Source organism: Chionomys nivalis, chromosome 23 (assembly GCF_950005125.1).
Source record: "Chionomys nivalis chromosome 23, mChiNiv1.1, whole genome shotgun sequence".
Lineage (NCBI taxonomy): Eukaryota > Metazoa > Chordata > Mammalia > Rodentia > Cricetidae > Chionomys > Chionomys nivalis.
Window position 1 is genome coordinate 8,860,163 of NC_080108.1, and position 26,290 is coordinate 8,886,452.

Genomic DNA, 26,290 nt, shown 5'->3' on the forward strand with positions numbered 1-26,290 from the left:
TTTCTCATTACCTATTAATAAAAATCTACATTAAATTAATTTCAGTAGGTTTTTGGAGATAATAATTAAAATAAAGTTACTAAAAATTAGTAGGTTTTTTTATGCTTCTTTTTAAGTCACAGAAACTTGCAGGAACAGAAAAACCTGGTGCATTCAGTCATGCCAGTAAGTTCAGAATTCCAAGAACACAAATCAAAAACACTTTCTATATGTTAGAACATCTTCCTTATAAGGCAAGAATTTATAAAGGCAAGAGAATCATAATCTCGGAAATTTTAAGGAGATGGTTCTACACATGTATATATATACAATGTTTCGGATGAGGGAAGCAGGTGACCTTTAAAAATGTCCTCAGCACATACGCATGATACAGCGCAGCTGATTCATTCGAGCAGATCCACACATGGGCATCACATGCACTGCATTCCTCCTGCTTATATCCTCTTCCTTCTCCCATCACCCTTCATGGTTCTCTCCTTCTTACTTACAAATCAATCACCTCCCTTCTATTTTCATCCATAATTTTGATCTTGCTTTTCTGAATCTAGATCCCACTTATGAGAAAAAATGCAGTATTTGTCTTATTTGTCTTAATATGATGATCTCCAGTTCCTCTACTTTCCTGTATGGACATCATTTCCTTACCTTATTTCCTCTGAACACTTTCCCATATCTGGCGATCACAATCTTTCCAGAACAATTAATCTTCATGTCCCGTTCCAGCTTAAAGAAGTCTTCAGTACGTGCATAGTTAACATATACTAGATCCCCCTGTTGAGATCGAGATCAATTAGCTAGAAGATGTAGCATATGGAGGCATCTACAAATGATGGACATGTGATACCGGAAGAGACGCAAATAAAGCAAGAACCTCCAAGAGTCCTGGGCCAGAGGAGTCTCAAATGAGACAACAGAGAAGTTAACTTAAATTGAAAACATAATTAGACAAGTTAAGAGAAACATATGGATTGAATGACAAATTTTCTTTTACCTATCCGTTACTATGTAACTATAAAATGTGGAGATACCCACATATCTGCATCGGTATTCAAGTGGCTGAAATCTGAAAAAGTTCAGTCACCATAGGTTGACAAACCCTTGGTGAAAGAAGGCTTTCTATTCTTTAGACTGTACAATCAAATAGGAGCATAATAGGACTTCACAAACATCAGAGACCAAAAAATGTCATTCACCAGAAGGTTTAGTTGCAGTCGTTTGTATGATCACATGCAAGCACATTGCCCTTCCTAAGTCTCAACATTGTCATTCGTAAAGTCATTTTCTGAAATGTTTCCCCCTAATCTAGTATCTAAACAAATTCTGAAAAGAAATGTATACATTATTTATTTTACACAGGCATCTAAAACAGGTTTATCATACCTTTATGATACCAAGTGTCTGCAAGGAATATAAATTCCAACATATTATGAATGGCAAGATTTCAGAAACAATGACACAGCTATTAATTTATATCTGAAGGATTTAAATACTTGTACATTTATACCACTTAACTTCTTCCATTTAAAAAATATATGAGCCGGGCGGTGGTGGCACACGCCTTTAATCCCAGCACTTGGGAGGCAGAGGCAGGCGGATCTCTGTGAGTTCGAGGCCAGCCTGGTCTAGAAAGGGAGTTCCAGGACAGGCTCCAAAGCTACAGAGAAACCCTGTCTCAAAAAAAAAAAAAAAAAAAAAAAATATATATATATATATATATATATATGTGAACACAGTCTAAGGATGTAGCATCATGGAATAATATTTACTGAGAATTACCAGGCTCAATGAACAATACCACAAAAATATTAATTATGTACAAAACCTCAAATCTACTTATGACTGTATTTTCTGTACTTTTACAATTTTTTTTCAGTTTCTCTTTTCCTTAAGCATTAACTTAGAAACCTTTGTGATGGGCTGGCACAAAGATACACTGCCTAGGTTGTTCTTCAGTGAATGATCTGCTTTAAGTTCAAGGAAGGCTTCTCAAAAGAATGTAAGAACAAAGGATGGGGGTAAGAACTGTGAAATGCTGTCTCCTAGACACAGTGGCTATTGCATTCAGGATCTCAGAGCCCCAGTGATTACCAGAAGATCAAGTCAACCAAAATTCCTGCACAGATGGATGAGGACCCATTCCTTACTTAGAAAACCGGCAATTATTAACTGCTAGAAGAGGGAGAATCATCTTTTCATGGAGTGGTCACTGGTAGGTTTCATGAAGGAGTGGCCACTGGTAGGTTTCATGAAGGAGTGGCCACAGGTAGGTTTCCCTATACTTCAGTAGATGGCCTCATAACCATACCTGTATGGGCAGAACTAACTAGAGTTATCATCCAAGAGCAAAGAGGTAAAGAAAGAGAGGAGAAAGAGCAGACAGAGACTGAGATGAGACAGACAAAGGGGGGAGGGGAGATTAAATTGGTCTGCTCACATTTCTTGATTTTACTAGTAAGTTCTCCCTTGGGAGAAACTCACAATTTTGGGGAGATCCCCCCTTAAATATTGCAAAATGAAAGCTATCTTTTGATCAACTGCCAATCATCATAAGATAAACTATTGTAGAGAACAGACTGGGGAAGGAATTGACTTAAAAATTTGCAAACAAAGTCTGTCACCTCACACTGAGGCAGGACCAAGGCCCTATCCCCTGTGTATAAGGATGGGGGATGGGGAGAAGATAGGGGAGCAAGAGGAGGGGAGGGAGGGGGAGCTGGGATTGGTATAAAAATAAATAAGTTTAAAAATCTTTACAAACAAAAGTAACCAATAGATACACTCTCTAGGCAAGTTGTACTCTCAGTTGACAAAGTCTCACGATCCAAAGGAGGAGCAGAAGGAGAGTGAGCACGAGCAAGGAACTCAGGACGGCGAGGGGTGCACCCACACACTGAGGCAATGGGGATGATCTATCGGGAACTCACCAAGGCCAGCTGGCCGGGGACTGAAAAAGCATGGGACAAAACCGGTCTCGCTGAACATAATGGACAATGAGGACTACTGAGAACTGAAGAACAATGGCAATGGGTTCTTGATCCTATTGCATGTAATGGCTTTGTGGGAGCCCAGGTAGTTTGGATGCTCACCTTAATAGACCTGGATGGAGGTGGGTGGTCCTTGGACCTCCCACAGGGCAGAGAAACCTGCTTACTCTTTGGGCTGAGGAGGAAGGAAGACTTGATTGGGGGAGGGGGAGGGAATGGGAGGTGGTGGCGGGGAAGAGGCAGAAATCTTTAATAATTAAATTAATTAATTAATAAAAAAAATCAGCAGGAAAAAAAAAAAAAAGAAAAACCATTTTGTCTTAAACAATGGCTTTCTTGTATGACTCACACTGTGCTGTTGTTCTGATTGCAAAATAATCTCGTGCTTGGCTTGGAATTTTTACTGATTCCTTCAGGCTTCTTTTTGTTTGCCCTTATCAATAGGAGAATTTGGGTCAAAAAACAGTGCTTCTCAAAGAAACACCCATAAGCTCTTTGATACATCCTCAGACCTGCTGAAACTCATGGGTTAAAATCCAGAATCTGGGCCTTTCAAAATCTCCACTTATGACCAATATTAAAACCTGAGAAATGCTACAGTATTTTTATAGACATGCGATTGTTAATTAAAAATAGCCTAATGTATGAGCCAGTGTTATAAGTTCCACAGGATTCAGAGTATATAGATTCAAGAATTAATGATGGAGAAATGTACTACATACACGTAAGGAACCTGTATAATTAGTAGGGAATTAATACTCTCGTGATTGGGTTACAGATCACCCAGCAAATCACTATAGTCAGCACGTGGCCTTCTATTTTAATGCAATAGTGATAGCACAGAGCATGAAACCTTCTATATTGCAGAATAATTTAAGCATGTTTGAAGGAAATAAAAATAATGAAGGTTATGGTTTCCTTTAGGAGAGGAGAAAACACTACATATACAGACTAGTCCCAAACCCACAGTAGTATCTATCCCTGCCTCATTCTTCAGAGTTCTGGGGCTTCTTTCTTATGAGTAGAATCATTAAATAATTAATACTTTAGTGGATTTCAATGAGTTACTCAGTAAAACTACAAGCTAGCTGGGTATGGTTATAATTTTCTCTTCATAATATTTGGAAGTATAATCTGTTTTGACATAAAAATCTTTTAACGACAAAACATTTCACAGTGCTCCCCAAATGACACGCACTAAACTAATGCTCTAAGATTTTTTGTTTAGTAATTTTAAGTAATTTATGTTTTTAAGTAATTTTAAACTATACTTCATTTCTACAAGTACTATTATCTCATGGTATTTGTCCATATATTTGACTCTGATTTGAAAAATTAATCATATATTTGAAATGAAGTTCTATTAGTTCTATTAGTCTTGTATGCTATACAACTTGTATATCATATACATCTCTTTATAGAGAAATATTATACATAATAAAGACAACTTTTTAAATGTTCAAAGTAAAAAAATATGAATAAATAATTGAAAAAAATAAAAATTTGGAATTTTTTGTAAAAAGCAAAATACAGACAAAAAGACTCAATAATTGGAAACTTAGAAGATACGTGTGACATCTAAAATTGTTGGGTTTGTATGTTATACTTAAAAGACTGAAGAAATTGATAAAACTTAATAGGAAAAATGTCAGAAATTCTCCAGAAAAGGAAAATGGCTATAGTTAGTCATTTGCAAAGTGAAAGCCCAGATTGGATGATGAATATGTATGAATGACCTCACTGGTAATGGAGAGAAACTTCAGTTTAAACAAATTAAAATAAACAAAATTATAGTTATATAATTTTGAATGTTTATGAAAATTCGAGGGAAGAGGGGCATGCACATATTAAAAATAGGCATATAAACTGCTGCAGGATAGATCTTGAAAGATTCTCTATTTGCTACAATGTAGCAATCTCTTCTTTGTTTACTGTACACAAAGAAACACTCAAAGACAGTATGACATTGCTGCAAAAAAATGTGGAGTAAGTAACAAATTATGTGTTTGACACTAAAATAATGGGTAGTTACTTGCTGAGAGCCCATGAGGACTCATGAGGACTAACCAATGCAACTGTAAGTGACCACCACAGTTACCATGACAACAGATCATCATGTTGAACACTATGACTGTCAGTGAAGACGACAACCGACCACAATAGTAACACTATAGTTTGCTATTACAACTGACCTCCATAGTGTTCACCATGGCTTTCCACCACAGTGAGCAAGACAACTAACATCCATAGTGGCTACTACAACCGACCAATAAAGCTGTCAACTACAGAGGACCATAATGAACACCACAACTAACTGCCCAAATGACTGTGACAACTGATCTCTCAGACATTTGTAAGTCATGTGTAGGTGCAAGAAACTGAACCCGAGAGAAACCAGGGCTCTTAACCACTGAGTTATCTCTCGAGCACCTCTTCCACTTATAAACAAGGGTTTTCTCAGGCAGTAGCCACCTGTTGAGGGCTCAATACCCAGTACCACTCAAGATAGCAAACAAGCCATAGCAACACCACTAAATCAAATCATATGTAGGAATACAGTAAAATGTAGTTAACATTAAATATACCACTACCCTGATGGTCATAGAAAGGAGCAAAGGTACAGACAGAATACATTAAGAGATTTAAATGCAATAAAGGGAATATAATAACAAAATCTAAAATACAATGAAAGGAAAGCCTGAAAAATGGAAAAAAAAAGAATCATCCAGAAGATTTTTAAAGGAAAATCACATGAGAAAGAGAAGAGAAGAGACGAGAAGAGAGAGAGAGAGAGAGAGAGAGAGAGAGAGAGAGAGAGAGTAAAAAATAAAGACTAAAAATAAGAAATAAAAAAATCTGGGAACAGTGTGGAATAAACAGAGACACTGAAACAGAAATCAGTAGTTTTTCCCTTTAACTTAAATACTTGGATTGGATCAGAGAGGGCTCTTTCATGGTCTCTGTTCTCACCAAACTGGTTGGTATTGTGATTTTGCTAAGGACTTCTGGGCTGGTTCAGGGGTCAGTGGTACATGGTGGAGGCATAACTCCATCCTGTCTCCCCAATAGGCCAAATACAAGTTCCTTCAAACATTTAGGGAACTTGGCTCAGACAATTCCAGAGGACTTTTGCCTCAAAATAAAAAAGAATAAAATAAGCCACAAATGAGTTCACAATGGAATGGACTATTGGGAGGTGGGAAAACTGAAAGGTAAATTGACTGGAGGAAATGGGCCCCTGGGATCTTCTTTTCCCTGTCTTCTCTTTCCCAGTCACAATGATGGCGCTACTAAAACATGTCTTTTTATCATAATGGCCTACCTTATGGGCCTTGAGCGACCATGAACCCAGCCCTCTGAAATTTCAAATAAAAATAAATCCTCTATCTTTCCAGTTGCTTATTTTAAGCATTTTAATTTTGACATAGTAATGAAATATGCAGAGATACACAACACGATACACAACACATATAAACACACACAAATACTCACACATTCTCACACACACACAAACACATTCTCTCTCACACACGCCCACACGCACAGATGAGCAAGGATTGCCTTCATGATGTGTAAAATTGAGAAGAAGCTTAAGGAAATTGTCTGAACTAATGGCAACACTATGTACATCAATAGGATTTTGATTACACAGAAGTTTGTATTTGTCAAAATTCAAAAATATGTAAGTTTGCACATCTAATTAGAGCAAATTTTCTTCTTAAAAGCACCATGAACGACAACAAAAGAATTCTATACTTCTCTCTTACTCAGCCTAGTTTGTTAAGTGTGGAAAAGGAAAGAATTTGAATTATCTGGAAATGCCTCTTATTGAAGTTTAATTATTGTCTGAATTTATGAAAAAATGGGACTCCTGCTCATCATTTGTATTGTAGTGTGCTACATTGTTACCTCTGGTGTCCCTTGTGGAGAGAAGGCACTGAAAGGTGGCACTACATCTGAGATGTTCTCATACCCTGGAGGTGACTGTTCAGACAATGATGTGTTGAAAATCTAGAGAAGCAAACAAGAAAATGAAGAGCAAATCAGTTAAAGTTTATCACAAGCAAACAAGCCAGTAATCACACTGGTTATACATGGGTGCTTCACAGTAGGCTAGAAGAGATTCAGCCTCACGAGCATCCCAGATAACAGCAGCCCAGACACTCAGGTGCTCCACAGTAGGCTAGTAGAGATTCAGCCTCTTGACGGGCCTATAAAAGCTCCTTCTGCTTAAGGAGATAATGTCCACAGACATTGCTTTAAAGTCTTCAAAGAGAAATATAGCCTTGCTATTAAAGGTGGTAACTATTAAAATAAGGCTAGAACAATTTGGATATCAAATTTACTTTAACAAAAAGGTTACGTAGTTGAGAGAACCATCCTCAATAGTACTTAGAGACAATAACCAACATTTATACTTGAGAAAATAAAAAAAAATAATCAAAATTTGAATCTGTGTATATATTTAAGTATGTCATCATTGAACTGGAGTATCAAGGATAGTAAGAACCTCCTCCAAAAAAAGCAAACAAATAAAAACAGATATGCAACAGGAATTCTGAGAGGTACTACTAAAATCTGCATTATAGGTTTGGATACTGAATATTCCTCAATGTCTGTGTGTTAGGATTGGTTGTTAGGGTGGCAGTGTCAGGAGGAAGTACAAACTGTATGAGATGAGGTCTTGTGGGTGATCTCTCAGTGGAAAGTAAGACCTTAAAGGATTTCTGGCATCCCAGCATCTTCCTAGTTCTTTGCCTTTTTGCTGTGGCATTAGCAGTTTGTGCTACCTTCTCCATTAGGCACTGCCTCATTAAAGGTTGAAAGTGATAAAATTTTTTGATTATGGACTTGAACGAAAAACCTTTTAGCCAAAATAAACTTTAATAAATTAATTAACACAAGTAATGAAAGCTTGCTAGAATAGAACAGGCCATTTTTGTCTCTGTTGGATCTATCAAAGTATAAGGGCCCATAAAAGGAACATAGACATTAATATAGTCTAATTACTCTTTAGGAAATGGAGTCTTACAGGAGAATCTTGCATAAAGTAGTCACCAAAGAACAATATATCTTAGAGTTAAGGATAAATTAGATATCAACTGATTCCACAGAAAGTGATGGCTCAAGGTAGAGGAGGGAAAAAGAACTCAAATAATCTATAGCATTTTCCCATTCACTACTTAGATAGTACAAAATGCCTCCAGGTGAGGAATTTATTTTATAGTAGTGTCCAGTTGGTAGAGATGATTGAGGAAGTGCAGAAACTGTCAAGATGCATTATCCTTGAATTCAGACCTTTGAAAGTCCTTCAAAGTATTAAAGAAGAACTAAGAACCCAAACAAAAATCACCAAATGCATACAAAGTCCTTTGGTAAGAAAGAGGCACAGAGAACAGAGAATAATTTCATGGTTAGAAAGACTTCATGTCGCCGGGCGGTGGTGGCGCACGCCTTTAATCCCAGCACTTGGGAGGCAGAGGCAGGCGGATCTCTGTGAGTTCAAGGCCAGCCTGGTCTACAAGAGCTAGTTCCAGGACAGGCTCCAAATCCACAGAGAAACCCTGTCTCGAAAAACCAAAAAAAAAAAAAAAAAAGACTTCATGTCTAGTACTTATTATATATGATATTGGTTTTAAATTTAAATGGAAAATCTTTAAATAAATGTCGAAAATATATAACATACAAAATGTCCACACACAGCAACATATACCTGAAATCTCAGCTTGAGGATATTCAGGCAGGCAGATTGAGAAATCAAGGCTAACCTGGGTTACATAGCCAGAAAGTATCAAAAAACAAAGACAAAGTTTGAAAAAGACAAATCTAGCAAGCTCTAGAAATTAATAAATTTCAGAGACAGGCCTATAAGCATAATTTGTCTCAGTGTACAAATTAAGGACATAAAATAAATATTAAGAGATTAGAAGAATAAAAATAGAGGTTTCGGGGAACACACAAACTTTTTTAAGAGTCGTGATAAAATGCTGCAAAAAGAGCTAAATTTGAAACAACACACTAAAACTGAGGAAGCTCTGTGTGAGATGAGGATTCCCAATAAGCTCTGTGAAAATACAATAAATGTCTATCAAAGTATAACTTCTGTGGTCAGTGTAGTACTTAACTATCATGTTAATCTTCATGTGATTGAAAAAAACCAAGAAAATAATATTAAGAAGGAGATTTCATCCAAATGATGATGACACAAACTACTAAACCAATATGAAAGATGAAGTCCCCAAACTAACAAGGACTCATTTTTGACAAAGAAACAGAACGTTTACACAAACTGCCACATATTGATTTCTAAAAGAAACCTCAATGATTATAAATGAATTATTGACTTAGTTGGATTTTCATTGCTGTGATAAAGCATCATGACCAAAAGCAACTTGGGAATAAAAGAGTTTATTTCAGTTTACAGTTTACAGTCCATCACTGGAGTCAGGGCTGGAAATCAAGGCAGGAGCCTGGAAGCGGGTACTGAAGCTCAAGACATGGAGGAACTCTATTTAATGACTTACTCCTCATGGATTGCTCAGTCTGCTTTCTAATATAAGCAGAACCAACAGCCCAGGCGTGACATGCTCACAGTGGGTTGGGTCCTGTCACATCACTAATCAAGATAGTACCTCACAGACTTGTGTGAAAGTAAATTCTCTGGAAACATTTTCTCAATTAACATTCCCTCTTCCAGATATTTCTATATTTGTGTCAAGTAGACAAAAAATAATCATCACAATTCTTTGCCTAACAACCACATTACCTAATGACAATGTATAAAAAATGTTAAGCATAGTAATGCATATCCGCAACCCCAGAAGAGTGAAAGCTGAGACAAGAAGATTGCAAATTCTAGGCTAGTCTGGCTAGCAAGACGATGTCTTAAAGAATGAACAAATAAATAAGAAAATAATTTAAGAATAAAAATGGAAATTAGAAAGCAATTACACATCAGTGATTACTGAAATACCTCTTTTCCAAACTTGTGAGAGTTAGTTAAAGCTGTTGTAAGAGAACATGAACCTCACAGTTTACTTAAGACTGGATAACAGTAGGTTGAGCATTCTTCAGAACATGCTACAAGGATTAGCAAAGTCAACATAAAGACAGTAATAAAGAAAATCTAAGGTTAGAAAGTAATTAATAAAACATGAAGTTACAGAAGACTGCTAAAGACAAAGTTTAGTTACTTGAATACATTAGCAAACATGACATATCTCCGACAAAATCAATAAGGACAAAATAGCAAAATCAATATTAGGTATATATTTAGGTATTATATAAATTTTAAAATGTGGCAATATGTGAAGAATAATGGAGGTAAAAAAACTTGTAATTCAGACAAAGTAGAAAAATGCATATTATTTACTTTTTTAAGTTTGTATTTCTGTATGTATCTCACTGCAGTACTTTGTCAACAAAACATCTGTGCACCAGCCCATAGTTAACAAGATATAACTTCTCATTATACCACCACTGCTGTAATGTTATTATTTTTGAGACAAAAGTTTCAATATGTAATCCAAGCTGGCCAAGAATTTATGAGCTAGTCCACACTGGCCTTGAATCTCTTATCTTTCTTACTCAGGTTCCCTAATGCTGGGATTAAAGACAGACACTATTAAAACTAAATAAAAGTATGATTAAAAAGGTGAAAGTTGATATAAAGAACACATATTTTAAAAGTATTAATTGCCTTATGGCAATTAAAAATTATACTACTTGTTTTAGTTCTTCTATGCAATCAATTATCGAGACCAACTGGTTTTCACTGAGTTTGAAATATTAAAGAATAATACAGTTTTTGAATAATAGCTTTTCAGAGAATGTTTTAATCAATTCAAATTTTTTACTTATTTTACATCCCGATCACAGTTTTCCCTCCCTCTTCTCCTCCTATGCCCTCCCCTCCTATCTCTCTTCTATCACCCCAATAGACTTTTGCTAGCTCAAACCCATACTTGCTCTGTAAATATCCTGGCTAACACTAAATCTGTGCGATATCTTTATACTTTAAACACATGAGAGTCTGTTTACCTGCTCAGAATCTTAACTATATATTGTATTTGAAATTGGTATATAATATTAAAAAATAGAAAGTAACTATAACAAAGCATTCATTTAAAAAATATTTCTTAAATCACACTAAATTCAAACACTCTAAGAAATAAACTGACATTGATAAGGAGATTTTAAAGGCAAATCTCAAAAGTCAATAATATTGAATTTGATAAATATGTGAAGATGATACAAGAGTACGGTGGAATGTTTCTTATATTCTCTCTTTTTCTTACCTCATTTCTGTCTCCATCAATTATTGAGATGTAGTTAGGACGAGTCTCATTTGGGTAAGACAGCAGCACATCGTAATGGGACAACTCAACCGAATCCAGGCCAAATTCTTTCCACTGGGCATAAATTTGCTTTGCAAGCTCAAAATTGTGTTTTGTTCCAGCCAAATGTGGTGTGCGTGTAAAATTACTGTTGAAGAAACATTGGAAATGTTTAAACATTAATGTTTATTTTGTTTTAATCTCCAATAAGCAACAATACAAAACTACTATTATCACGCCTACAATGCAGAATATAGTGGAGAAATACAATCTGCAGAGGTTTTTCCATAAAGAAGTTTAAACCCAAGCCTCTCATTCAACAGGGTCCTTCTGAAATCAGTGGAAGCAATGGTTTTCATGGTTTTTAACTCCATTGTAGTTGATATAGGCATATATGCATATGCCTACGAATATAAAACTCAATCCATATGTGAATATTTAATGGTATTTTTCATATAAAATCACTTTGTATTCATTAGGAAATCCTTCAATCATTAGGGGGTTTACAAACACTTTTGACACCTTATTTTAAACGCTGAAAACTATAAACCATTAGTAGTAGTTGGATACACTAAATATACATTCACACATTTTATTTTTAACTAAGTATAAATTTAACTTTGTGATAACTTTTAGCTTTTAATTTCTTGCATTGTTGAGGATCAAACCAGGGCCTTGTGTATGTTCAGTGGTAGAGGTCTAGAATGTGCAAGGCACAACACTTTTAAGTTTGTTTATCTCTTTTGCTTCAAACTATTTCAATAAGAATAGAATTTGTCTGTAAATTTTCAAAACATCTGTTTTCCAATTTCATCCTTATCACAGTATCTTTACTCTTATCTTCATGGATATGAGAATAAAAGCTTAAGAAGGTTCATTATTCACTCAAAGTTACTGCCCTATCAATGAGCCAAGATGGAGTTTGAACAATTGTGCAGTTTTAAAGTCAACTATTTCTTGATTAAAACACACTATCTTTCTTTAAAGGACAAATCTACAAAGTAAGTTCTTCAGTCCAAATTAGGTCACGACCTGTTTTCCTACAGTTCATAGGCAAAGAACAGCTTTGCGTTTTAAGTAGTTGAGTAAACACGACGGACTTTGCAATGCATCAACAAATAAGAATCAAATTTCAGTGCTCATGAGTACAATTTGATAGGAACTGGCACATGTAGTTAGTTGCCTCATGCTTCCTATGGCTTCTTTTGCGCTGCAGGAGCAAGATTAAGCACTTGTGACAGATATTTGCTGGCTTGTAATGGCTAGTCTTTTTACATGAAATATTTGTTGACTCCACTCTGGAAGCTTTCTAATGATCTGCAGTTAAAGTTGAAGCTGTAATACTCCTCTATGAGATGGAATGCAAGATCCTCAATAAAGAAAACGTTGCAAAAAGCGAAAATTTTGTATATGAAATGCTGTAACAAACCATCTAAACAGAACGTTTTTTTATATAATGTCCAACTTTTAAGTATATGCTTACTATAAAAAGTTTTTGATGTTCTCAGCCTTCAATTCTTGCAAAAATAACTTCTTCATGCCAGCATTGGGAACAATACCGGTAGATTCGCTGGAAGCTTTTATAAACCATCCTGAAAAATACAAAGATATAAATGAGATATGAACTTAGGGTTGGGCCTTATTTTTATGTAAGACACAGTTAATTATCTTCTGTACCAGCCAGAATTTTGATGTTTTCTTTCCCTTGCTTGCTTCTATGTGGGAAAGAGCATATCAGTATATACTTTTTAAATTTCAAAGCAAGCACAGTGTATTTTAACCAAATTTCAGTTTATGTGTATTGCTGTTACTTTTCAGAAAAGTCTAATAAGGAAATTCAGTTTGGTAGTATTGTGCAAACTATTGTAGATAAGATGTTTTGAAATGTATCTTTTTCTACATTATCGTCTCTTTGCCCATAATTGCATGCTTTTCTATAGAGCTAGAATAGAATAAGCATTTAACAAATGATTATAATGAATTAATTATGAGTACACTGACTAGAGAGATTGCTCAGCAGTTAAGGGCGTATATTGTTCTTGCAACCAAAGTTTGATTCCCAGGGTCAAGATCTGGCAGCTCACAATTATCTGTAACTTAAGCTCCCAGGAAAGTAACTCCCTCTTCTTAACTCTGTGGACACCACGTTCTTTCATCTTATACATGGACAATCTTGATTATGATGATATTTCAAGTATTTAAATTATCTCAAGGCATTAAATAAAACCCAAACTTTTAGTCTGCTTTGAATTTGAAACTAAAGCAAAATGTACTGACATTTTTGTTTCCCATTGAAACAGACTTGAGAACTCAAAGGTGGGAAACCACAATGAACTACAATGTACTCCATAGAACTGTAAGAAATCCAATGCCCAGAAAGCCAGAGACACTTTATAACCAGCTCCTTAGCCCCTGGTCCCATGAGTCTATTTTAATCTGAAAGGAACTAAGGGACCTGGAGATGAGTCTGAGATTAGGGGAGAACACCCTGAGAATGATAGATTAGAACCAAGGTCTGAAGAAGATAGAGTTCTGTGGGGAAGACAGAACACACTAACAAACTCACTCATTGAGCAGTGAAACCAAGGATTGCAGTGAGAGTTACAAAGTAGAAACAATACATTGCCTTTAGGACACACAGCCTTTTTGAATCCCCGGCTAGCTTTCCCAAGTCTCGTTTCTCACTTTTAAACTGAAATAATGGAAAATCAATTTAAGTCATCTTTCTAAGCAAATACCTCATCGAAGTCCCACAACAATCATAGGTGGTTACTGATATCTTTATATTAGTTAAGATTGGAGGCTATGGATTAATGCTACCCAACTGGTCCATAACCTGTTTTACAAATCCCGCGAAGGTTACTCCGAATTCACAGCCAAGAAGGCCGACTTGGATAACATCTTAGGCCGGCCTGTGTGCTAAAATCAGTTACAAAGACCTGAGCGTTGTTCTAGGACAGCCTCACATGCTGTTTCCTGTTCTATTCTCTGTACGTTGCTCATATTGGCTGCATCGTAAAGATAGAGAAGCTAAGGCTAAGAGAGGCGCAGTGACTATTTCACAGTGAGGATTAGTGATGCATTTCTGAATGCATGTGTGTTAGCCTGTGTTGCTCATGTTTTCTTACAGAGTTGGGCTCAATCTGAACTAAGCTCAAAGACCTCCTGGGTAAGAATATGTGGAGAAAGTGCTGACAGCAATTAACATTTCAGGAGTTGCCACTGTTAGGCCTAAGGAAGAATGCCAACTGAAAGGAGCTCCTTTCAGAGCGATGCCCTAAATGCGGTGGTACCCCCAGAAACCGGCCCAGGAACGAGCTAGAAGAAATTCCAAGCAGGCAAAAGCAACTCCATGCCAATCCTGCTGATTGATCTGGATCAGCAGCCACCGGGGAGCTCTTCTAAGAAGTGTGGCATCTTGCAGGGTTCCAGTGGCTCAAACCTAGCTCCGGTTCTGCTTTTTTGTTTTTAAATCTGACTTTAATCTGTGCAGCGCAATCCTACAAGCAGTTTATTCAAAACTCAGTCTGGTACAGAGGCCAGCAAATCACTGCTTAACCCATAGGGTTTACTCCCTCCTCCTCCCACCGCCCCCAGTTAGGACAACACGATCGCCTCTGGGTGCAGACAGAGCTGCAGAGTAGAGAAGGGAAGGAAAGGGAGGTGAACGAGTCGGGATCCTATGGTTTGCCCCGCGATGCATCCTACCAAAGACAAAGCCAATGATGAAGATTCCGGAGAAAGCCAGCACCAGTGTCCCGGCGCAGAGCCAGCGCTGGCGGCGTCCCGGATCCACCACAGAGTCGCTGTCCTGCAGCGGGTTCCACATCTCGGGCAACTGTGAGCTTGCTCGCCCTTCGGGTTTCTTGTGGCCCCACAGCAGCGCCTCTGCTGGCCAAAATTTCCTCCCACTACTGCCCTGGGGAATAGAAGTCGTTCCCAAGACTCCCCCCCCCCCCCCCCACCCCCGTATATTTCTCTTTTACTCCGAGCCAATTGTAGTTAAGCTAAGGGAATGTCTACCTCCTAAAAAGAAAACTTGGCCTCTTTAGAGTGACACTTTGCGGTTCTCTTTGAAACTTTACTGACAGGCTACTTAGATAAAGAACACCAGTAAGGAAAGATAGCGTGCCAAATAGCACAGCCTGTATTCAGAAAAGTATTAAGGTCTCCTTATTCTTGCTTAACGATCCGTATTAACCACAATAAACCTTGTTTGAGGGATGGGAGAGACTTCATCCTGAAAAGCCAACATTTACACACGACTATGCACTGGCTTTTCCCTAAGAACTTTTCTTTCTTTTAACCCTGTGCTTATGTCTATGTTAAATTATCTTCCTGTTAAACTCCAACTCTCCTCAATATTTTTGCCCTCCTAAATACACACACACACACACACACACACACACCACGTTATTTTTGGTTAGGTAGGTAAATTAAACTCTGACTTGAATATCATCATTCTTTTCTTAGTGAAGGAGTAATAAATTCAAATAGAAACAACGAGTAAAGAAAGATGGTTTTATTGGCCGCTGGTCATGAGTACTTAGAGGACTCCACAAAAGCTCCCATAGATAAGGATTGTTCCTGGCAAGTATTGGCAAACAATATGCACGTGACACAGAGAGGTGAATGAACCATACAGAACTACTTTTGCTGCCCAAGCGTAAGTAGTATAGATATCTTTAAAAAGTAATAAAAGCCGGGTGTGATGACGCACGCCTCTAATTCCAGCACTCAGGAGGCAGAGTCAGGCAGAGTTCAAGACCAGTCTGGTCTACAATAGCTAGTTCCAGGACAGGCCCCAAAGCTACAGAGAAACCCTGTCTTACCTAAATAAATAAATAAATAAATAAATAAATAAAATAAAAGGTAATAAAACAAATCATGCAGGGTAAAAGCCAGGCAGGCAAGCACATGAGATGGTTTACCCTGGGACTCAGGTTGGCTTTGGTTATGTACAACACACACCTTTTGTAATAATGCAATTGGTGTGCTAGTTCCTTCACATCCGTGTAAAAAATGTACACACAGTCCATTCAACCAATGCACACTGAAACCTCAGAACTCACTGAGCCCCCACCGGTAGCAGAACACATGTACTCGCATGGTTAAGCAGTAAGTCTAGATTTCAGTGCTCCCAGTACCAACCATGTTTAGACACTTTCTATTCAAGTGTGTTCCCAATGTCCCTAAATATGACGATTAGAACTGGAGCCGGTTCAAGCTGGTTTTGGAAGAATGCTCTGTAAAGCAAAATTAGTTCCTATAGTAGCTTTTATAAAGAATATCATTCTGTGCGTATGTGTAATTGGGTATGCATATAACTCAACTAAAATCTATAGTAGGAAGAGACATATATAATAGAAAAATATATGACATCATCAATCAGTCAAAATAGAGAACACTCAAACTACATGCCTTCCCACCTTCTCTTAGAGTCCATGAAAGAACGCCAGGGTATACATTCTGACCTTTGGGTATTCTCCTACGGAAGAAGGTAACACCCCAGTGTAGATGTGGCTTCTTTAAGAGAATGCCAATTCCTCCTTTCCATTGCTGTATATGTCAGTTCTGATTGATTTTGAATGGATTTAGAAGTTATAAACTTTAGAGTGTTGCTAACACACATAAATGATATAATAGGACTGTTTCTGTCATCCACCTGACAGAATTATGATTGATAAAGTTAAACCACAGATCAGTAGGATATAGGAACTTAGAATATCTTCATTGTAAACAAAGTTACTCATCTTGCTTGTGAGAGTTGCAGAAAATAACAGACTATAGAATAAAGCCATACCACTCAATAGTAAATATCTACAAACCAAACTCTACACAAAAGAAATATACTCTCCACTGACTGCAACCCTGACAGCGATTGTTAATATATCTATTACTCTCTCAACATCCCTACAAGTACTTTGTTGCAACGAGTAGCAAGTGTTTGAATCACATTTATGGAAGGGTTATCTAAGAAGAAGGATGTGCTTCACAGAGTCAAATAAATGCAGCATAGACAAAAGCAACTCCACCTATTCTTTCTCCTGCCTCTCTATTGGCCATAGAGCTCTTTATTAAATAGATCATCAGGTGTCTTAGACAGGCAAAGAATCGCAGCTTCACGGAGTTAAACAAATGTACTGTAAACAAAAGCCACGCATCTTTACATTGTTAAACAAATGTAACATACCTTAAAATATTCCACAAGAACTTTCTATGATTTCTTTCCACCCAGTGTTATTGAATCTAGTCCCAAGGAGCTACCACACATTCAGCCTTCTTCGGGGTTACCCCCAATTGACACAGCACAGCCTTCTTCTTAAGGAACCCTTTCATAACTGTGATTCAACAGCTTGCTACTCCTCCCAACACTTTCTTCACTCGTCTTTCAATTTTATTCACATTGTAGAAGATATGTATCCCTAATGTGCAATAAATATTTCCAATTTCATGCATCCTGACTAGAATTCTTGATGTTCTGCTGGGTGGGCAACTTCACACGCCAAGTACCTCCCACCACTAGCCCTCCCTTGATTGCTTTATTCTTGGGAGAATTCTTCTCAAATATGCACTTCCCTCTCTCTATTGCCTTCATTGGGCCTTTGTTCAAATACCTATTTTTCTGGGAAGTTTCTTCTCATTACCAGGTTTAAAATTACATTGCCCACTCCAACACAATGTAGCACATTCCTTTCTACCCCTCAAGCTTTCTCTATGCTTTATGTGATTGACTTATTGATTGTCCTCCCCTTGACACGAAGACATTGATTTTGTTCAGTTTTATTCTAGTACTATTAAGAATATCAAACACGCAAAATGCAGCAAATAGATAACATTCAAATATCAAAAGTAGATAACTCTAAGCTCATTCTCACAGATAAAATTACAAGAGGGAAGAGGAGGAACAGAACATCAGGGACAGACTATACCACTGGTGAGAAGCCATTACATATTCTGCATCTTTCTCTACAAGGATGATGCAATTCACTAATAAAGAAACGACAATAGCAATCATATTCATGGAATAAATTTTGATATTAAAATTAGCTAGAAGATGTTCTTTACATTTAAAAAATGAATCATTATCTTTTGTTTTGGTTTTGTTAATTCAGGTGGATTCCCAATGACTTCCTAGAAGTGTATATATAAGGATTTATGCTTAGGGTTTCTCTGTGTGACAGTCCTAACTGTCCTGGAACTAGCTCTTGTAGACCAGGTTGGCCTCGAACTCACAGAGATCCGACTACCTCTGCCTCCCAGGTACTAGGATTAAAAGCATGTGTCACCACTGCCCAGCAATAAGTAATAATAAGCTAGCCTCCTCTTTAGCATCTCTTCCTCAAAATATTTTGCACAGACTTTAATTTTGATCCCAATCACATGTGTATTTCCCCAGGTATAGTGTGAAAAGGGAATAAAGGCACTATAGCATCTCCGATGGCTGTATCTTCTGTTTCATGGTGGATTCTCATAGATCAATGTTGACGTGCCAATGTGATGAAAGCTCTGAGTGGCAATAATCCCAGGCTATTAAACCAAAGGAAATCATGTGAAGCCTTGTCTTGTTTGCTGGTATATGAGAATTCCATTAAATTCCTGTCAGGGACCAGCCTCGACAAAAATACCTCTCACCAGGGTAGAGACGTGGGGATTTAGAAATATAGTAAATGATATGAAGACGTGAATGAAAATAATAAAATGGAAAAATAAATAAAATGGTATTGGGAGGAAGTTCCAGTGAGTACTGAAATTCACCAGCATTTAATTTCCTATTGCTTAAAATACCCCTGTCCCCAAAAGGTAGGAGGAAGAGAAAAGACTGCATTAACACAATACAAAGAAAGGAACAGACCAGTTGAAGGTCACAGGGTAAGTACACAGTTCAACATTCTATTGCTAGAACAAAGCAAGTCACCTCACACCCTAGAGCAAAACATTGTGTAGGCAAACCATGCCCTGGGCGGAATCCAAAGTTGTCTCTATAAAGGAACTGGACTCTTAGTTGGATCCTTAGAATTTTGTTTGAGGTAGAAACAGTCTGCTTCTCTATTCCTGAAGTACAAGATCTGATTATTAACCACACCTGTTGACAACAATCTTGGGAGACCAGAACTCTCTGTTCTAAATCTAGGTGGTACTTTTGTTTGAGGTAGGTAAATTCCAGCTCTCTGCACTTTAGTCCAGGTGGAAACGGCTCACATTTTCGAGCCCCCACATACTCCCTTCCTGTTTTTCTTTAACTGTGGTGCAGAACTGTGGTGCGTAGGAATTTATTATGTCTTATGTCTTGTATTACCTGAATTCGACACTAGATGTCACTATGAGACTGTGGGAAGCGGTGCTCTCTCTGTAAACAAGAAGGAAACAAAGAACTGACATTAGAACAAGGAGCAAAATCTGCTTCTTTGTAAATTTAAGCTAAGACTAATTGATGTAGGACTTATGTTAGGGGGGATTTTGATGCAGTCTAGTATAGGAAAAAGGACATTGCACTGAGAACTGAGACTTGTGGGGTTTAGCTTCAATTCTGCCATTTTCTAATTCTGTTCTATTTCTTCACCTTTCTGAACTAGGTCTTTTCAGTACTGAGGATTTATCTTAGGGTCTCCTGCAGGACACTCGACCTCTCTGTTTCCTGAAAGTGACATCATAGGGGTGGCAAAAGGAGACAGTCTTCACATAGAACCCAAACACCTTCTTCTCTCAATCTGGTGGCGCTGGCCCATTCTCACAATGGTTGCTTTGCATATTGACAGATGCTGTGCATCAGTAGTGATGACCACAGAGGCAGCTTTGTGCATTGTAGATGCTGCCCGTCAGTAGTGACGACCATAGTGTTAGCTCAAAGAATTTTCAGGGCCTGTTGCAGTCTCTGTTTTATTGTGAACACCGACCCCCACCTCGTTCTCATTGACCCTGAAACTGGAAAACCTTTATGCCCCTTCTCATTTCTCTATAGATTCCATAAATTGGTAGACACATTGTTAAAAAAAATACTTTCAGTTTATAGACTATGCCAATTGAAAATTATTTACTACTTCTGTTTCTATGTACTGCTTGAAGGGTATCGAAGATTGAACAAAACTTCTCTAAGGTCTCATACAAATATAATTTTAGAAGCTGTCACTTGGGGTTTCATTCTCAGTGGAAAATGAATTATTTATATTAGATACTTAGGAGTACCTAATCTGAATATTCTTTTTTAAAAATCAATTCCCTGCACTTCCCACCCAGCCACCTACCTAAAATACCCACGACTTAATCTTTTATTCATGCTGCTCCCAGAGGCTTGCAACACAGCCTACTTGTAGTAGACTTAGACTGTTGCATGAATGCCTCATTTATCTTTCTCTGCATATTTATGCCCTACCTCATTGTTTATATAGATATAATTTCTTTTGCGGTGTAGGTACTCACACTCTCAGCCATTTCTTTTGTGATCATTTTACTCAAGATAAAGCGGCAAGGAGATTATGGTTCAGAATAACTCAAGTTACCTGAAATCTTTACTATCTCAATACCAAGTTTATAGAGACCGACTTCATAAATGTTTATATAGAGTGAGTTTGTTCCTCAAGCGTAGGGCGAGCATTTACTAAGTGTTCTGTGATTCTCTCATGCTGATTTTGAGACCACAGATAGCGCGGAGTGTAGCGTGAAGATAATGTAAGCATCTTTACACAACAGATGGAGGCCACTACAGTGAGTTGTGGACTGTGATGGATGGGAGGCTGGGAGAAGGCAAGCCAAGCTTTCCAGAACCTGTATGACCCTTATCCTTGAAGTGACAAAGAGAGTTTGGGTGGAAGACTTGGTTAGAAAGTTGAGAGACTTCTTTAGACAAAGTCATCAGCAGAGACAAAGGAAAAGAAGCTCAAAACTGCATAGGAAACTGGAGAACCACGCGTGGTCTGTGGTTAGCAATTGCATGGGAGCCCTGGTGAAATTACCTGGTGCAAGTGAGAAGGAAACACGGAACATGCAACAAACCCGTTGTGTGTGGGCCTGATGAAGGTTGGTGTGCAGACGGGTGGGGGAGAGTGGGTGCTGGGAATTGAACCCTGGTCCTCTGGAAAAGCAGTCAGTGCTCTTAACCACAGAGTTAAATAAATTATAAAAAAAAATATTTTTTTTTAAAAAACGCTGCCTAGCATATGCGGACAGGGGGTTGACGTGCCTAAGTCATATGCAGATGACGGGGCTCACGCATGCACACAAGGGATTAGCTGAGTCATACCTGGATGAGCTGATGCAACCACACTGTATGTGGGTCATGCGGGGGGGGGGGGGGGTACTTTAACATCCCCGGGGGCATTAGGCGCTTCTGCCTGAGGGCTTGTCTGCACAAGCAAGGCCCTAGAACCTGGAAGTGTCAGCCATGTTGTGTGGCTTAATCACTACACTTGGTATGCTAAGTGACGAGGTAGGATTAATACTAATTTATTGGTTTCTCTTAAATTTACCAAGATTCCCCCTTGTTTCTATTTCCTCTGTATTTGACTTTATTTGGTATGAGTTTCAGTGTTTCTTACGGCATTTCATAATCCTCACAAATTTATATAAAATATTCTTTATGTATAGTGTGTGATACATCATTGGTTTTTATATGACAGATTTTATATCTTGTAATTCTCTCCTACCTAGACCATTCCCATTCCCCAAGGTCATGTTTGTCTTAACAGCCGAAGTAAATTTTTATATGGAAGGATGGAAGGACACGATTAACAGATGGAAAACAGGGAGGAAGGAAAAACAGTTTTATCTTGTGCTCTCTTATCTAGAACATGCCATTCCCCAAGGTCATGTTTGTGTTTAGCAGCCAAATTAAATTTTTATATAGAAGAATGGTAGGACACAAATAACGGATAGAAAACAGGGAAGAAAAAGAAACAAGGAAGAAAGCGTCCTTATGATTCTTGAATATCTCATTGCCTTGCTTTATTTTGTCTTTTGACGCAATATATCGGTATACACACACACACACACACACACACACACACACACACACACATATATATATATATATATATATATATATATATATATATATAAAACCCCTGCTTCCCTTACATGTCTTGAGATCACAGATATATGCCACCCTGCTCAGGGTTACTTGAGCAGTCAGATTTGCTTAAAAATTTTAGAAAAATTGTTATTTCCTGAAGAAAAATTAATCTCCGGGACATATGACACACAAATCCCCAGCATGCATATGTGTGTGCCTGTGTGTGTTTATGCACATATGGAATATATGTATGATGAGTATTTTCTAATTCCTTACTACTATCTATATGCACATATTTATTCAGAGGGAATTTTATATGAATAATTATTAAATGTTTTATTAGGTGAATATTGGTTAAAAACCTGCCTGATTAATTTCCTCTGGAATATTGAGCATGAAAATTAAACACAAAACATATAGTTTATGTAAAATAAGGTGACATTTCATTCTAGAAATTGTAAATACTTAAACAATTACAGAGGGTCTTCACTGAACTGCTTACTGTTTATGCCAAACATCTACTGTAATCAGTATTGGCTGCCTGCAAAGGAAGCTTCAGAAATGGCAACTCTCTCTCTATATGTTATTCATATATGTATATATGTTATTCAGACTAGGCAAAATGACAGTGAAGGTAGGTGATTATGGCTGTGAATGCAGGTTTTACCACTAGGTGTCGCCATGGGTGACCTTGAGTAAAAAAATGCTTGTAGTCAAGCTTTTAATTTTTTGTTAGCTGAATATAGGCAAAAATAGCCTGTTTTCACTGTCTAAAGTAGGAAGCAGGATAAATAATTTGACTATATTACGTAGAATATCTGAAGAGATCAATGTTTGGCATATAGAAAGTGTTCTGTAAATAACTGTCATCCCTATGTCTAGAGAATTGAAAAAGTGAAGGACTGTACCTCAGTAAGTTACGAAGCTTAAGGTCTAGTATTAGTTCCTGTACTTCCTTGGTGTGATCTCTGTCACATACACATTTTTCTATTCATACAAGTGAATTGTATCTACTGTACAAAGTTGGCAGGTGACACGTGATATGTGTGTGTGTGTGCGCGTGCGCTTATACATACAGAATCTAAGAAAAATACCTTCTTACAAGCTTAACTGAAAAATGTGAAGTTGTAGGCCTTTGAAATTGAGTTTGTGTGCTTTTTGTTTGTTTGCCAGACACAGGAATTGATGCCACTTGCAAGATTTTAGTGCTTTAACAACAGCATCACACGGACCACACAGCGCTGTGCAAAGTGCACTTTATGGGTTTAAGGAGCACTTGCACAGGACTTGAGAAGCTAAATGAAATCCTAGTCAATCTACTCGGCTCTGTATTGCACCACATGTTTTTTAAAAAGAATTTGGTTGTCATGGTTTCATAAAATTCCAAGCCACAATTGAATGTTATTCAATATATTTTGTATCAGTCAGAATAGTCACCCTGTTTACTGACTATCCGTAGAATCTAAGAGGTATTAGAGACAATGTTATTTTCTTTGGCTTTTATATTTGCTGTTATGTAAGATGTATAATTAGCACTTCCTTTTATTAATGTCAAATCTTGCTTTTAATATATTCCTTCTTGTGAATCACCCTCTCAGATCTTGGGGTTTTAAGAAAACACAGAGATAGGCCTAGGGATGCTGTTCAGTTTTAGGGCCCGTGCTTAGCATGTACATGGGACTAAGTTCAAATTCCGTTGTCAAGTTAATACTCTTTTTTAAAAGATTTAATTTATTTTTTGAGATAATATAATTTCATCATAACTCCTTTACCTTTCCTCTCTCTGTGCCCTTACAAATATCCCCTTTTCTGCCTTTCAAATTCATGACCTTTTTAAAAATTAAATGCTGTTATATACATACTCTTTAAAAATATTTTTCCTTTATTATTTGAATGTCAAACATGTCCATAAAGAAAAATGCTAATATCCACTCCCCACTCTCTTCTTTCATCCCCTGAAATCACCCACATTATGGCCTTCTCCCAATTCCATGGTTTTTTTGTGAGGTGTGTCATAATCCACTAAGTATAACTAGTGTTGTCAAATGTATATATGGGCAGAGATCTATCACGGGGAAGTACACCAGTGGCCACACATACAAAAATGATTCTCTTTTTCCCAGCAGCTATGTACAGCCAGCTCAGTAAGAGGTGTGGCCTGAAAACTGCCATAAATCGGGACATCTATACTGGAATTTTTGCTAGGTTGGTCTTGTGCAAGTTATTTTTTTTTAACAGGTAAGCACAGCTGCCGTGAATTCATTAATGTGATATATATCAGCTCCAGAAGTGTGCATTTCATAACCTTCCATTGCATCACCTGGCTTTCACATTCTTTCTTCCTCTTATTCCGAGACATTTCTTGAGTCTTGCAAGCCAATACTCCTTATGACTGTAGAAACTGTACCCTAGATGTTTCAGAGACTTACAGGAACTCTCATGGCATTATGGGAAGAGTTTTAGCTGTAACTATCTCTGCTTTTATAAATATATCATATGCTTAAAGAATACTACCATACATTTGAATCATGCTTTGTTTTATTTGTTTCATTTGGGCTGTTTACATAAAAGATAAAGTTAATTAATTAAGCAGGTGTCATGTATTTATATTGTACATTGTTATCATTTTATCTTAGTTTAATGTAATTTCCATGTCCCTCTTTAATTTTCATAATCATAATTCCATGTCTCAAATTTTATATTGAGAGTCAAGTAGTATATAATTTATCTTTTTATTGTTTGAAAATTGTAAACATGCTTATAATGGGTTTTGACTATGTCTCTTCCCTACCACCCCTCCAGTTCATCTCCTCTCCTCCCTACGCAACCATTCCCATCCATTTTCAAACTTTTTTTTTTGTAACCCACTAAGTCCACTTAATACTGTGTGTATTTGCATGCTTAGAGGGCCGTCTATTGGAACACGGGTAGCTTTTCAGAAACCACATCCCTGAAGAAAACTGACTGTCCCTCTCCCAGCGACCATCAACTGTCAATAGTTCCCCAGCTAGTGACAGAACTTCATGACCACCTCTCCTCTTTATACTGTGACTTTTGTCTAGCTAGATCTTGTCTGGTCTGGTGCAGTCAGTCGCAGGCACTGCTAGTTTAGTTGTGAAATCTCACTGTTGTGTCTAGAAAGCACTATTTTCTTGTAGAAATTGTTGATCAGTGGGGTTCTTTACACCCAAAATGTTGCAGGCTATTGTTCTTGGTTACCATCCAGAACTTAACAGTAAGATACCACTGCTGAAAACAGTACATTTTGGAATCATAGAACACAGAGCAATTAAACTGGTACTCACCTTGAAGTTTCATCTGTACTGGATAGGTATCACACTATTCACCGTGATAAGCCTGAAGGGAAAAAAAGTTGGGGGGTAATTACAAATCTTAATGAGATATACACCCCATGAGCTAACATAATGACCATCCTAGCAAGATATGCCCTCAGGTACAATTGTGGTATGATATTATGGAACAAACTAACCACTTTCCTATTAGATTTAAAGCCTTCCACAACAAGAAACTAACTCGGGCCTGACACCATTGAGAGGGTCAACAACCTAAGGCTATGCAGTCATAGGTTCTAGGAGAGAATCTCCTGTTATTATTTTGCTAAATGAACATGGAGTTAAATAAACTCCGAAATATTTAGTGTCATACCCATAGATTGTTGTAACGCCCCCCACCCCCCATTAGAGAGGCTTGTTTTTGCAGTAGATGGCAATTAGCAATGAGAACAACAGTTGGTCAGTCTGTAGCAGACAAGAGGTTGTGGAAATCTCAATTTTAAATGGGGCAACCACATCTTACATGCCCCCCCCCAAGCTTCAGGAATCACTACCAAAGAGGGGGCAGGAAGGTTGTAAGGGCTAGGTGAGATAGATGGCTACACGAAAATTTGTGTTTTCTGGAAACAGATGTTTATGGACTTTATTAATTGTTCATAATAGGAGTTG

The 26,290-nt window shown here is 37.5% G+C and overlaps 1 protein-coding gene across 2 annotated transcripts in view; it reads right to left on the minus strand.

Moving 5' to 3' along the window:
• Nucleotides 1-15,197, minus strand: part of Folh1 (folate hydrolase 1) — a 58,650-nt gene extending 43,453 nt beyond the window's left edge. For both annotated transcript variants that reach the window (XM_057756287.1, XM_057756288.1), the window contains exons 1-5: nucleotides 15,029-15,197; nucleotides 12,804-12,912; nucleotides 11,282-11,468; nucleotides 6,894-6,995; nucleotides 646-771 (exon numbers count right to left, since the gene is read on the minus strand). In XM_057756287.1, coding sequence (XP_057612270.1) covers nucleotides 646-771; nucleotides 6,894-6,995; nucleotides 11,282-11,468; nucleotides 12,804-12,912; nucleotides 15,029-15,149 — 645 coding nt within the window. In that variant the 5' untranslated portion in view covers nucleotides 15,150-15,197. The remainder of the gene's footprint in view (nucleotides 1-645; nucleotides 772-6,893; nucleotides 6,996-11,281; nucleotides 11,469-12,803; nucleotides 12,913-15,028) is intronic.
• Between the last annotated feature and the right edge of the window lie 11,093 nt (nucleotides 15,198-26,290).